We start from the raw sequence: 13,700 nt of genomic DNA, 5'->3' as shown, positions 1-13,700 counted from the left end.
ATAATAATAATAATGTCAGCATGTTACTGTAGACATTTTTATTGGCTTTTCCTTTAAGCCGACACTAGAGGGAGTACAGAACCCACAGCCATGAAGTTGGTGGCTGTAAAATCTCACAGCGTTTCTCTGTCAGCAACTAAATCTGTAAGGCTGATACGCAACGACATGAATCCCATTCAGCCAATGTGTTGTGCCTTCGTTTCTACCTTTATTTCTCCTGAGTGCCAAATGTCATTGACTTGTAACTCATCAATTCATCTATTAACTGTGTATGTAGCTATTTACATACGGTAGAACTTAGACATGAGTTGTGTGTGTGCACACACACAACTCATTTGACACGGTTGTGGGCTGAACAGACTTATGGTATTTATGGACTTATGGTATTTACATTCACAGAAAAATAGTCATCTTTGTACATTCTGTTACACTTTATACAGACTTTGAGAAACTGTGATCCGCCTGTGTGGGAGTCCCGGTGTGCGGCACAAAGTTACTCGACCTCGGCCACGTGAGCCACCTCCACCTCCATGGTCTGAATCACATCGGGTGCTTCGTCGAGCTTGGTGTCTGTGAGGGCCTGCTGTGCCAGGACGTAGTTCACGACCTGCATGATGCCCTGATCCGAGAGCGTCACCAAGGAGCCGTCGCCCGCAGCCTGAGCGGCCTGCACCGCCTCCACAGCCTCCACCGTCTCCTCGGTGATCAGCACTGTCTCGATCTCCTCGGATGGCGGCTGCTGGGCCGGCCGCAGCTCAGGAGGCAGCTCCGACGCCAGGATGCTGACGGCGTGCTCAACCTGGGTGCCCTGGTTGTGGAACTGGAGGGTGTCCTTCTCCAGCATGATCTTCCCGGGGAGGTTGTCCCCGTGATACTTGGCCATGTGTTTGCGTAGAGTGCGTGCGTCTATGTGGGCCTCCTGGCACATGGGGCACACGTACGGCCGCTCTCCTGTATGCGTGCGGACATGACGCTTGAGAGAACGGGCGTCAGCCCAGGCGACGCCGCAAGTCAGACACTCAAATGGCTTCACTCCTAAAAGGAGAGAAAATAAAAACGTTAAATGCTCTGTCAAAAACTAAACATAAAACATCCTTTTGTGTTCACTGTGGCACAAGTAGATTGTATTTTACAATTTCATAGTATAGTGTGTAGTAAAAAAAGTAACAAAAAGTCATAGTATAGTATGTCCAAAAAATTTATAGTATAGTAGGTAAAGAAAAGTTATAAAAAGGCATAGAATAGTATGTCAAAAAAGTCAGAAAGGGCCAAAAAAAGCACCACAGCCTGAAAGCACTAACATTCAAAAGGCCTGTGATTTTGCCGGATCGTCAGACAAATGAAAGGTGTGTGTGTGTGTGTTGTGTGTGTGTGTGTGTGTGTGTGTGTGTGTGGTGTGTGTTGTGTGGTGTGGTGTGTGTGTGTGTGTGTGTGTGTGGTGTGTGTGGGTGTGTGTGTGTGTGTGTGTGTGTGTACGCCTACCTTGGTGGTTGTTGACGTGGCGTCTGTACTCTCGAAGCTGAGTGAACTTCCTTCCACACTGCTCACACTCCCTCTCCAGGTTCTGCTTTACTCGGCCTTTCTTCCCGTGAGTGGCTTTGGTCACGTGCCTCCTGAACAGAGCCTTCTCAAAGAACTCCTTCCCGCACACATTACACCTGAGGACACACATCAAACATGACTCCAACACCCTCTCTGATGTCCTGGCTATCGTGCTAACAAAAGCACAAAGTGTACATCAGAGCTGCACGATATGAGGAAAATATGGTTCAGCCCTAACATCAGTGCTGTTAGACTTAGGTAATATATCAATATTATATCAACATAGTTATACAAGACATTGTCTTAGATTTAAGATATTGTGAACATGAATCTTGGTGTGAACTGACAATAAAGTTGTCTCGTGAAATATGTCTTTTCCTGGTTTTAAGGGCTGCATTACCGTAAAGTGACGTAATCTTCTGAACTTACCAGACTTACCAGTTCTGGTAGCTGTTGTATTATTTTCCTTTAACGACTTGGCCACATATATTATATCCACATTATTGTTGAATATTTATCTAAAATCTATCTGTGAAGATATTTTGTTAGAGCAACTGTCAACTGTACAACATGATCCTCATTGTGGTATCTGATTTTCTTCATATCGCCCAGCCATTGTGAGACTTACTTGAAGGGCTCGGCCACACTGTGGGACTTGACGTGGGAGTACCAGTCCTTCTTCCAGCTGTAGCATTTCCCACACACCTGGCACTGGAACGGCTTCAGGCCCATGTGCTTGTTCATGTGCTGCTGGAGATCTTTTGATTCGTAGAACCTCTTATCACAGCTGCAGGTGAAATTAGTAAGTGCATTTAAATACTGTCTCAAGGAATGCCTTGCCCCATGGAACATGAACTGTGTGTCATTAAGGAGAGATGAACCGTTACTCACTGAGCACAAGCAAATGGACGGACGTCGGGTTTGGGCAGGTGCTTCTTCAGATGTTTGCTCAAAGCTGAGGCTCGATGGAAGGTTGCTCCACATGTGTTGCATAGGTACTTAGATTCACCTGTTCAAAGTATTTTATGGTTCATGGTGAAAAAAAAAGACAAATATCTGGTTGGCTTTACAGTCTGAACAGAGAAAAGGGTCCGTTTATTTATAATGAATATTTCCTAACATTTTTAGCTTATCTGTGGTTAAAGTTAGAAAGTCAGTTTAAAGACATCGGTCTCTGACATTTCTACTTCCGGTGTGAATACAGTGTGGGCATATGAATATTGTTTGTTTTTTAATTAAAAAATTCAGCTGCAACACTTCTTTCCAAAAAACACTATGCTCATGCAAGAAGCTTGTATTAGTTGTCAAATATGTACGAGCCTCTTCAGAGACCTGAAACTTTCACCTGTCTTCTCATATTTAGGATTCATACAGTCACGCACAAAGTCTGCATTAGTCCACCTTAATCTGAATAAATGAGGTTTAAATGTGCTAAATAAAAATTCTGTTTACAACATCATCATTATCATGGCAATTTACTGAGATGTTCAACAATATCTACTGAATATTTTTAACTTTAACTTGGCATATTTTGGCCTGCTAACTTCTTCCCTTCAGTTCAAGGCGGATGTGGAGATAGAAAAATAATGCGGTAATCTTCAATCCTACTCATGAGTTCGATAGTCAAATTCAAATCCTCTTTCCGATTTAAAATAGACATCGTGACAACCCTAATGGCTAATAAAAAAACAAAAAAACATTTGTTTTGTAACTGGGGTAAACGGGCCCTTTAAGGGTGATGAACACAGTCTCCACTGACCTGTATGGATGCTGGTGTGCTCCTCCATGCTCCGCTTGCTCACAAACATCTTCTTACAGTATGTACACTGGAACTGTTTGGTGACGTCGTGCAGCGCTCTATGCATCTTCAAGCTGTGTTTGTGGGCGAACGTCTTGCCGCAGACTTTGCAGGTGTGAGGCCGCACGCCTGTGTGATTCAACATGTGGATCCGCAGAGAGTAGAGCTTCGGCAACGTCTTCCCACAGATGTCGCACACAAACTCTCTTTTGGTGTGTGGTGACAAGCTCTTCTCGTCCAAGTCGCTTTCCACCTTGCCGTCGGAGCTTTGTTCTACTGGGGGTTTGGCGACAGGCGCTCGCTGGCTGCTCTGCTGCTTGTGTCGGGCCAGGTGGGCGCGGAGGGAGGCGGCGTACTGGAACTCCTTACTGCACAGCTACACGGACACAGACACACCGCAGTCACAACATTTCCACTATACACCACATCTAGATTAAACACATACTCAAAGCAAAACTATGTGCTACCTGGGGTTGGAGTGAAAATGTACAAAAATAAGCCCTTGTGGAAATTGTGGAATTAATAAAAACAAACAAAGAAAGACTATTAAAAAAACAAAATAAGATGAAACAATTAGTCGTAAATCTATTAGTTGCAATGTTGTGATAGTGGTCATTTAGCAGGGGAAAATGATAAACAAAAAGACCTTGGATAGACTTATCAATGAAACCAATAAATCATGAAAATCAAAGAGAGATGAGTTGCCCCGGTGGCCTAGGGGTTAACTCAATGTTCCAGGTTTTAATCCGGCCAGCAACGTTTGTTGAGATCCATTCCCTAACCCTCTCTGATAAAGGCTTACAACGCCACACACAAGGACAACGTTACATGTTGATGGAACACTAAAACTTACGCTGCACTTGTATCCACGTGCTTTCTCGTGTTTTAAGGTGTGCATAATGAGAGCGTAGCGTCGTTGGAAGGACATGCCGCACTCGGAGCACGTGTGCTCTCCGTCAACGGCGCTCCCTGCCGGGGTTGGTTCCTGCTTAGTTTCGGTCTCAGGCTCCGGTACCGTCGGCCCAGCCTCGTCTGTGCCCAGCTCTCCTGTCGCCAGGCTCTCCGCTGTGCTGGCCTCTGGGTCTGCCCCCGACTCAGACACAGACATTCCTTCGCCTTGAGTCTCCGCCGGCTGCTTTGGTGGTCTCCCCCTCTTACCTGGCCTCGGAGCCACCTAAAAACACATTCATGTTTAATACATCTACTCATTTTCACTATTAAGTGAACGTGATAAAAATAAAAAAAATCAATAAGATGCCCTTATGTAATGCTTTTTCTTGTGCAATTCCTTACCTACTGAACTCAAACTGGATCCTGACTGGGACCATTTTAAACTCAAACTGTTTCTGAATGTAGTGTAGTGTAGTAGTCTGTCATGTAGTCATGAATGATCTGGGGCTTCCAGTTTTATGGCGCTTTCTTGTATTAGTCTGTGTCTTTTTCTGACTGTATTTCCTTGTTGAGTTCTGGATTGTAATGTATGTATTTTTGAGTTTGTGTTTTATGCTTTATGTATTTTAAAGGCCCAGCACTGCCAATTAGCTTAGGCTATAAATGCTGTGTTGTGTGTCGTACTTCTCCCTATACAAATAAACATTAAAGAAATAATAAAGGTGTACCTTAGGGGTGGCAACACGCGGAGGGGTGGTACCCTTCTTCCCCTCCTCTTCGTCCTCCAGCCCCATATGTAAACGTGCATAGCCGCCCTCGGCAATAGAGCGCTGCCTGAGTCGTCTTCTGTTAGGGTCATCTGACATCATCTCTTGCTTTTCTCCGTGGCTCTCATCAGCAGAGGGATCCTCCTCGTCCAGGGGCACAAACTCATCTACCTCCACGTCCTTTTTCACCTTGGCTGGACGCCCTCGCTTACGTTTCTGGGGTGTGGGTGCTGATTCTCTCATCTCCTGAGGCAACGCCACTGCTTCGGAGGCGGCGGATGCCAGTTCAACGACGTCTGATGGACTAGCTTTGCCTGGGTCCACATTTATAACAAAGGCACCCGCTTCTGCGGCCTGTGGCTGCTCCATCGCCAGGCAGGCCGACACCACAGCGAGAGAGTCGCTGGCTCCCGCCTGTCCACTGTGGGTGACCACAGTCATCGTCTCCTCCTCCATTCCTTCTGCACTGCGGGAGATGAGCGTAACGGTTTCTCCTGGCTCAGCCTGTCCACTGTGAGTGATCAGAGTCATGCTTTCATTTTGTCCAGCCTCCCCATGATGCACTGTGTCTCCATCTACGGCTTCCGCGACGACTGTCATCGGCTGCTGGATGTAGGCCTCCTCAGTGGGTGCAACAAAAGCTAAGGGCTCGCCTGTCACGGCAACGCCACTCTGGGTGACCACCGCCCTGCCGTCGCTCTCTATGGTGACCACGTAGGAACCAGATTCTCCCTCCGGAGCAGCCGGTTGGCTCGACACCACAGTATGCACGTCTCCTCTTTGATACACCGTCAGCTTCTGTTCCTCCACCTGCTTATGCACAGACTCACATATCTGCAGCACCTCGGTCATCAGCAAATGCCGAGCTAGGTTGGCAATATCTGCCATGACGCAGAAATTGAACGTTAGCGTGGACGTGTACGCAAAATCCAGCAGCGGGAGGAAGCTGGATTTGGTGAAACCTGGAGAGGGAGGGAGAGAGGGAGAGAGAGAGGTGTATAAAGGTTAAAACTGAGCACCTATGATAAATGTTTTCTAATCAGAAAACAAGAAAATGAAACTCTCACCGGAGAGGTCAACCACAGCTTCATGCGTGGAGGCAGCGCCCTTCTCAAAGAAGAGCTCGTTGAAGTATTCGCTGCATGCTGCCAGGACAGCTTTGTGTGCCCGGTACTCCTCTCCTTCAATCAGCAGGGTGATGTCACAGAACTGATTGCTGATGCGCTGCTGGTTGAGTTTGTCCAACATTGTTTGGCTGTGTTTTGGCAGGAACTGATTCACCTCCCCCTTGCTGTCCACCTGAAATAGGACACGCAATACACATCAATAATAATCTCCATTTACACTCAATTATAGGGCAAACATGATCACACATATGGGCTGCACAACACATCATTTTCTTATCGTCATCGTGATATCAACTGACGCAATAAACACATCGTGATTTGTTCTAAAATCAACATGCGATTTGAAAAGAAGAAAGAAGCAGAACTGAGAACACTTTAATATCTTGTATTTAATATCATATTTTCCTCATATCGGGCACAACTATTGCACATTTGTATTTATCAGGACTGGAACACAAAAAAGTGTGAAACATACAAAGACCAGTTCGTGCTTGGCCATCGTCTTGGACAACTTGGATCTCAGTTGAAAAGATGAGTCAGTGAAGACCAAACTATCATCTCCCTCTTCTTCCTCCCCTTCCTCATCCTCGTCATCATTCGCGCTGGCAGGCGCCCTGCGTTTCCCCGGCCGGGAGAGCAGGCGAGGCCCGGAGCCGTCATCGGCACTGCGCCTGCTCTGACACTGAGCACACTCTCGGATGTGGTCTTTGACATGTTTCAGGATCCCTGAGGGCCACAGAGGACACGTCACTCACAGCTGACTATCAACTACGCTCATTATCCATTATGGGACAATTATGTGCTCATCACAATTACCCAGGAAGCAAGGGGACATATTTATAGTGTTTTTTTTCTTCTGATAAACATCCAAGAAAGCATATTCAATTTACTATGATCGGATACTAAGAAAAAGTGGAAAATATTGACATTTGAGGCCCGTTAAAAGAAGTCTGAGTGGTGCAAACACGTTGAATCAGATAGTCACTGGGTTAGTTAGTTAGGAAATTAAATATCATTTATCAACTTCCCGTCTGTTTCTTGGTCTTTATATTCATTCTCAATACTGCGAGGAATAAAAAAGGTTAAAGAAAAGCACTTTAACTAAGGTAAGCAAGCACTAGGTGGAGCCAGAGGTCGGCTGTGTGTGTGTGTGTGTGTGTGTGTGTGTGTGTGTGTGTGTGTGTGTGTGTGTGTGTGTGTGTGTGTGTGTGTGTGTGTGTGTGTGTGTGTGTGTGTGTGTGTGTGTGAACAAGCTGCTGTTACCACCGGTTGTGCGGCTGATTGAGTCCCCTCACAGTGAGTACTGTGACTTATTAGTGTTAGTACCTCTCCACCAGTACTTCTGGGAGATGGTGTCCCAGGTGAGTTGCTGGTTCAGGTGCTCCCCTCCTTCCATGACGATGTGCGCCTCGTTGATAAGTTCCCTCCTCCGGCCGTCCTGCAGCACCACCTCCAGCTCCGTGAAGTCATTCTGGCCTTTCAGTCGGCGTTGATAGAACAGAGTCCCGTTCCGCACCACGTAGCAGGTCGCCGCTTTGCGGATTTTCCTCTTGGTGTTGCCGGGCGTCCCCGGAGCGTACGGCTCCCGTTCATCGGTCAGATAGCGGATGATGGCCAAGTAGCTTTCCTCGGACGACATGTCTCAGCTGAGCCGCGCTCAATTGTGGATTTCTCTGAAGAGGAGGGCCCTCTTCGGCTCGTAAATGTGTGATATCAATTTTATCCGGCGCTCAAATGGTAGAAAACGTGAAATAGAGATTCCACAACAACATTTCAAATTGTTTTGTAAAGGTGGAACTGCAGTTCGTAGCCGTCAGGGTAGACTTGCCCGAACAGACAAAATGGCTGCAGCACAACCGGAACTTGCGTCAGCATTGGCGGAAGCACGTCTTGGACATTATCCTCCACAAGAGGGAGCGATATTCAAACTTATAACATCACAGAAAGGCATTAGGCTTAGATCACAGTTTTATTGGATCAATTTGTTTTATATTTTCATTGATATGTTGTATCATTGTTAGAGTTTCCTCCTCAGCTATGCTTCTTATTTTTATAGTAAAGAACTGAGGAAATGGCATACTTTGTGGTGCACGCTGTCTTTTGTCTTTTATTATAATAAAAGTGTGTAACTACTCTTCCGATAACATTGTTTCAGCTGAATTATTGGGCTGTAACAGTGTATGCTTGCACTCCTACTGACTGCACATGTGTTTGGGCAGACTGACTCCAGGTCAGATTGAGGCCTCCTTCCAGTTATGTACACATTTAAGAAAGTGTGGGAAAACGGTTTAATATAAATGTGCTTCACCCAGGACCTTTCTACACACCTTACACCTTAAAACACACCCAACACCCAACGCTTAGATAAAGCACCAAAAATATTCCGTATGATTCCATGCAGAGTCCGTTTGGAGCCAGACTGCCAACACTGAGCTTTGTGTTGGTCCTTGGAGCCAACAGCAGGTTCACTTTAGTTGATAGTTGTAATGCAGCTTTTATATATATATATATATATATATATATATATATATATATATATATATATATATATATATATATATATATATATACACTTTTCAGTTTACATACACATTTGCCGTTTTATAATGTGCATTGTTAAATACATTTGGCCTCACCTGATTGGCATTACACTTGTGAGTAAAGTCAGATGAGGTTTTGATTAATTTCCTGTCTGAAAGTATTTTTGTGTGAGATATTAGTGAACATGAAAGCAGGTTACATACATTAAAGCCTGTGGGCTAGGCCAAAGACTGAATGTTCCCTTACTGTATGTTTGTAAAATCACATAAAGTAACTCCATCAACATTAATACTTGGCTTTGAGGAGATCAGCCAGTGGAGTTTTACATAATCAGCTTGGCAGAAGTGTGGATAAGCTAACCATCTCAACGCAGGAGATAAGTCCTACATCTGTGTCTACTGAACACAACACATTCCACATTAGCTTCAGTTATGGGACAAACTACTGAATGTCACTCTCACCTCCTGTCTTTAGATAAAAGTCTCTCCAACAGGCCAGCTGAGACGTGTAAGAAATTAGATGAAGGAGAGAGGTTACTTTTTGCCTAAGTTTACACTTTGATAAACAACAGAGAAAAACATCAGAAAAGCCGTCTGAAACCGGTGAATGTCTGACTTGGTGCCATTAGACACCATTGGACACTTTAAGAGTGCAGGCTGTTCACACAGCTCAGAAACCTTCATTGTCAGTTTCATGTCTTAAAATAAAAGTGTGAAACATCCCCAGTTCTTCCATCTCTTAGTCACACACACAGATTTCCCACATAAAGTGAAAGAAACGCTGCATTTCAATTCTCTGTTCTGGCATCCTCAGAACTGCACTGACCACAGCCCGGTCGGACCGTCTGTACACCCCCCAGAACAGTGTCAATACCTCTGAATTACTCTGACCCGGAGGGGAGGGGCTGACACACAATTTGTTGCTCATCCATGTGTCACATACCGAACCTGACATCAAACACTGGTCAGTATTAGTAATGGGTCTCACCACTGCATTCCAGCAGTCACAGTTACACGGATTGCACCAAGGGCAAATGACAGTTGCAGCTCAAAATAAAGTGACGTATTTGGTACTGCTGCCCTGCCACGGACTTTTGGAGGTGAAATAATTCATCAGTGTGTCCTGGTAACAACATAGTCTGAGAGCTCTGGATATGTGGAAATAGCCACACTAGTGCACGAAGTGCAAGAAGTATTCAGATCCTCTACTTCAGTAAAAGTACAAATACCACACTGTAACATGTAAAAGTCCTGTTCTTACCTAAGTATGTTAGGTATCATCAGGAAAATGTACTTAAAGTATTAAAAGTAGAAGTACTCAATGCAGAAAAAGCCATTTTAGAAAGTGGAAACGATCCAAACAGTCAATCAACTAAGGGATTATTGTGATAATCATCTCAGCTGGAACTCGTTTAATTTCTAATAAAACATTGTATTTTATAAACTACATGTGTTTGGGCGCAAAGTCTTAATTTGTAAAGTAACTAGTAACTAAGGCTGTCAGATGAATGTAGTGGAGTAAAAAGTAGAATATTTCTCTCTAAATGTAGCGGAGTAGTAGTAGAAAGTGGCATGAAAGGAAAAGACTCAAGGAAGTACCTCCGATGTGTACTTCAGTACAGTACTGGAGTAAATGTGCTCAGTTACATTCCACCACTGGTGCACTCATACGCTGGGTCAGTGTGGGACACATTTCCACCTGTTGTCACGTCTTTGAAGCCAACATCTCTTGCTGCTTCAGCTTGTGGCCTGAACTACGCCCTGACCACAAAACCCCTGACTCACTGAACTGGACCCAGACCCACAGCCAATCTCTCTCTCTCTTCACTCTCCGCTGCAATAAAACGTCTGAGAGTCTAAGCCTTTTTATTGTAGGGAACGAACCATTCATTTCACCGTCAATTATTTTTCTTTTCTTTCTTTTAATCGATGAGTTGTTCATACAAAATGTCAGTTTTTCACGTCCTCAAATGTCAAAGATATTCAGTTTACTGTCACAGAGAAGTGAAGAAACTAGAACATATTTACATTAATAACAAGCTGAAATCAGAGATGAACAAAATGACTCAAACCAATTAATCAATCATCAATAGTTGGCGATTATTTTGATAACTAATTGATTCATCAATTCTGCTTTGTTGCTCATACAAAGACCAGTGGACTATGATTAGGATTACCTCAGGTCTTGTTTAACTTTCCATACACAGCTGATTTAGTGTATTTGGTTCACCCTGCTATGAGGCAGATATTTAATATGTTTACTCTCAGTTGCTGTTGGCAGGCACCTCAACACTGAGTGTTTGGATGAGCGCTGCATGGGAAAGAAGTCATTTGCATCCTGTCACTGTGTTTTGCGTAAAACAAGTAAAAAGACAGTTTGCTCGATCCAGACATGAGCTTTAACAGAACATCACAGGTTACTGGGAGTGTAAATCTAATCCGTGATGCCTTCACATTCAAACTTCTTTCAGTTTCTCTGTTTAATCTACTGACACCACACAGCTTGACAGCTGTGCTGCACATCATGTCACTTCCTTCTATTGAGGTATTTGCCCAACTGTTCATTTCCTCCTTTCTAGCCGTGTTGTTTCAATCAGGTTTTCTGGTACGGAGACAAAGGCATTTGTGACTCAAAATAGGAAGGCTGTAAAAAAAAAACATGCACACATGCACTCATCAGTGAAATGTGCTCTTCTGTTTAGGGTTTCACATGTATGCAAAGAGGAGGGAAAGCCAAGTGGCATTGAGTTCTGCTGTAAGAAAGGCTTCGAGCTTGAAGGGTTATGGCTGGGCACTACATCCAGTGTTTCCTGTTTACTGTACAGGCCACGGGCCACAGTCCACAAATAATGCTAAATATACAGTTTTTCACCTTTATTTACTTTTGGAAATGGTACTATCATAAAATGGCATAAGTGTTAATTAATGATTTTCTGGATTTACTTGACTGTTCTAGCTGTCTTATGTCCACATTAACAATGATTATTTATCAAAAATTTCATTGTGTTAATATTTTATGAAAGAACTAATAGTCAGCCACACAACAATGTCAAAATATCGATATTGAGGTATTCAAACATGCGTCATGTATGGTGAACCTCGCGTGACGCCCAGATGTTTTCCTTCTATCCGTGACCGTGACAGCGGAGAGTAAACAGCCCGGGGCGTTGCGGACCAGAGAAACAGTGATCAGGGCCCCCGTTGCCCACATGGTTGGCATTTTGGATGTTTATTTGCTGTTGAATCTTTTTCCACTCTCATTTGAAGCAAGCCAGTATTGACTGTACACACAAAAGAGTTCATGAACAATTCATCTTCTGTTTACCCTAAAACCGACTTTTGACCTCAGTGTTAAATGATCGGGATCGCCTCGGCGTTGTGGATCCGAGATCATATTAACTCTCCTGTCATTTTAACGTTAAAGCTTCTATTTGTTAACGTAGACTCCATAACACTGAGCATTTTTTACTTAAAACCCTCACTGAAAAGAGCAAGAGTAGGCTATTCTCTTTGTCTTTGATTAGGATTCCTTTCAGACAGGCTAGCTGTTAGCTATTTCCAGACTTTATGCTGAGCTAAGCTAACTGGCTGCTGGTAGTCTTAAATTTCACCCAATCTTCTCATCTAACTCTCTCTCAGAAGACAAATAAGCATATTTACCTTTTGCTTCTAACTTTTGCTTTGACTAAAGAAAGTTCTTGTATACTGCAAAATGCACTTCAGAACAGGATGTGTAAGGAAGAATTGAGAAAACTTAGTTAAAAGAAAAGACTAAACAGTAAAATGATTGCAAAAACGGTCAAAATAGCTTAAAGTTTAATAGTTAGCTTAAGTTAAAAGTATTAGCTTAAAATAATGTAAAGTTAAATGGTTAAAAGATTTGGCGTTACTCCAAGTAGTAGTAGCCTTTAACGATTGTGAACAATCTAACTATTGGCAGTTTAAATGTATGAAATAATATCATGATAATAATATTTATAATGATAAATAGTGCTATACATGTGAAACATACAGTACATTGAGAAACGATTAAGGTGGGATGCAAGTTCATCTGAAAGTGCTGTGGGGGTGCCCAGGACCAAAACGTCTGGAAACCACTGGCACTGATCAGGATATTAAAAGATATTATCGGCCTGAGGTCTCCAGTATATTTGTAATCTTGATTTGAGGTCTACACGTGTACTCTAGTGTCTGTCCTGTTCCACTAATGGCTCTGAACTGGCAGTCAGAAAGATCTTGTGTCTAACCCAGACTCGTTGGCAAGATAAAGGTGTCTGACTATCTAAGGACAAACACAGCTGGGGAACCGAGCAAATAGAGACTGCCTTATCTTTCATTGTCTTGCTCTCCCCGTGTCCAAGGCCAGACACCGTAACAGAAAGCTTGCAAGGGTTTGCTTCTGGCACTGGAGCACTTCTTCGTTTCACCCTGCCTGAGGAGAAGCTCTGTGCCAGCTGTAAATATGCCGGGTAGAACACCTGTAGATGAAAATGTGTCTCACAGTTTGATCCATAAACTAATAAAAGTGAGATGAACGTCGGCCATAACATTCCAGGGGTGTGATTTAACTGCAGCGACCACAGAGGGTGTCCAACATGGATGACACTTGTAATCAGCACAGTTTGCCAAGGAAACTGAGCTCTGCAGCACAGAGGCAGTGAATGAAGGATAATGATGTAAGAGCTCATAATCACGGCTCTGTGTGTGTGCTTTGTTGTCTGGCTGGCTGAGAGCAACACACGTTTTACAGGTATTTACAGCGCACTGGCTGACATACAGACGGTGAGCTGGACAAGCCTTAAAGGTCCCATGACAGTGTGCTCTTTGGAAGATTTTATATAGACCTTAGTGGTCCCCTAGTACTGTATCTGAAGTCTCTTTATATAGACCTTAGTGGTCCCTAATACTGTATCTGAAGTCTCTTTCCCAAAATTCAGCCTTGGTGCAGAATTCCAGCCTCTAGAGCCAGTCCCACAATGAGCTTTCCTTTGTATGTGCCATTTGACCAACTGCCAATTTGCTCGTTTGAAAGCCA

General features: G+C 43.8%; 1 protein-coding gene across 1 annotated transcript; it reads right to left on the bottom strand.

Annotated features, from left to right (window-relative positions):
• Positions 1-188: 188 nt before the first annotated feature.
• On the bottom strand, positions 189-8,004 carry zbtb11 (zinc finger and BTB domain containing 11). Its single transcript, XM_032526700.1, has 10 exons — positions 7,452-8,004; positions 6,601-6,851; positions 6,066-6,297; positions 4,960-5,960; positions 4,194-4,514; positions 3,302-3,716; positions 2,434-2,551; positions 2,171-2,329; positions 1,483-1,658; positions 189-1,035 (listed from the first exon to the last, which is right to left on the bottom strand). Exons 1-10 carry the CDS (start codon positions 7,762-7,764, stop codon positions 494-496), a joined length of 3,528 nt encoding a protein of 1,175 aa, XP_032382591.1. The 5' UTR covers positions 7,765-8,004; the 3' UTR covers positions 189-493.
• Positions 8,005-13,700: the final 5,696 nt, after the last annotated feature.

The sequence above is a fragment of the Etheostoma spectabile genome, chromosome 9, assembly GCF_008692095.1.
Source record: "Etheostoma spectabile isolate EspeVRDwgs_2016 chromosome 9, UIUC_Espe_1.0, whole genome shotgun sequence".
Classification (NCBI taxonomy): Eukaryota; Metazoa; Chordata; class Actinopteri; order Perciformes; family Percidae; genus Etheostoma; species Etheostoma spectabile.
This window is presented reverse-complemented; position numbering and strand designations above follow the sequence as displayed.

Coding starts and splice junctions, on each gene's coding strand:
- zbtb11 (XM_032526700.1), bottom strand. CDS start 7,764: ATGTCGTCCGAGGAAAGCTACTTGGCCATCATCCGCTATCTGACCGAT. Junction 2,552..3,301: donor GCACACCAGCATCCATACAG/GTCAGTGGAGAC, acceptor TACTTTGAACAG/GTGAATCTAAGTACCTATGC. Junction 1,659..2,170: donor AGTGTGGCCGAGCCCTTCAA/GTAAGTCTCACA, acceptor GTGTGTCCTCAG/GTGTAATGTGTGCGGGAAGG.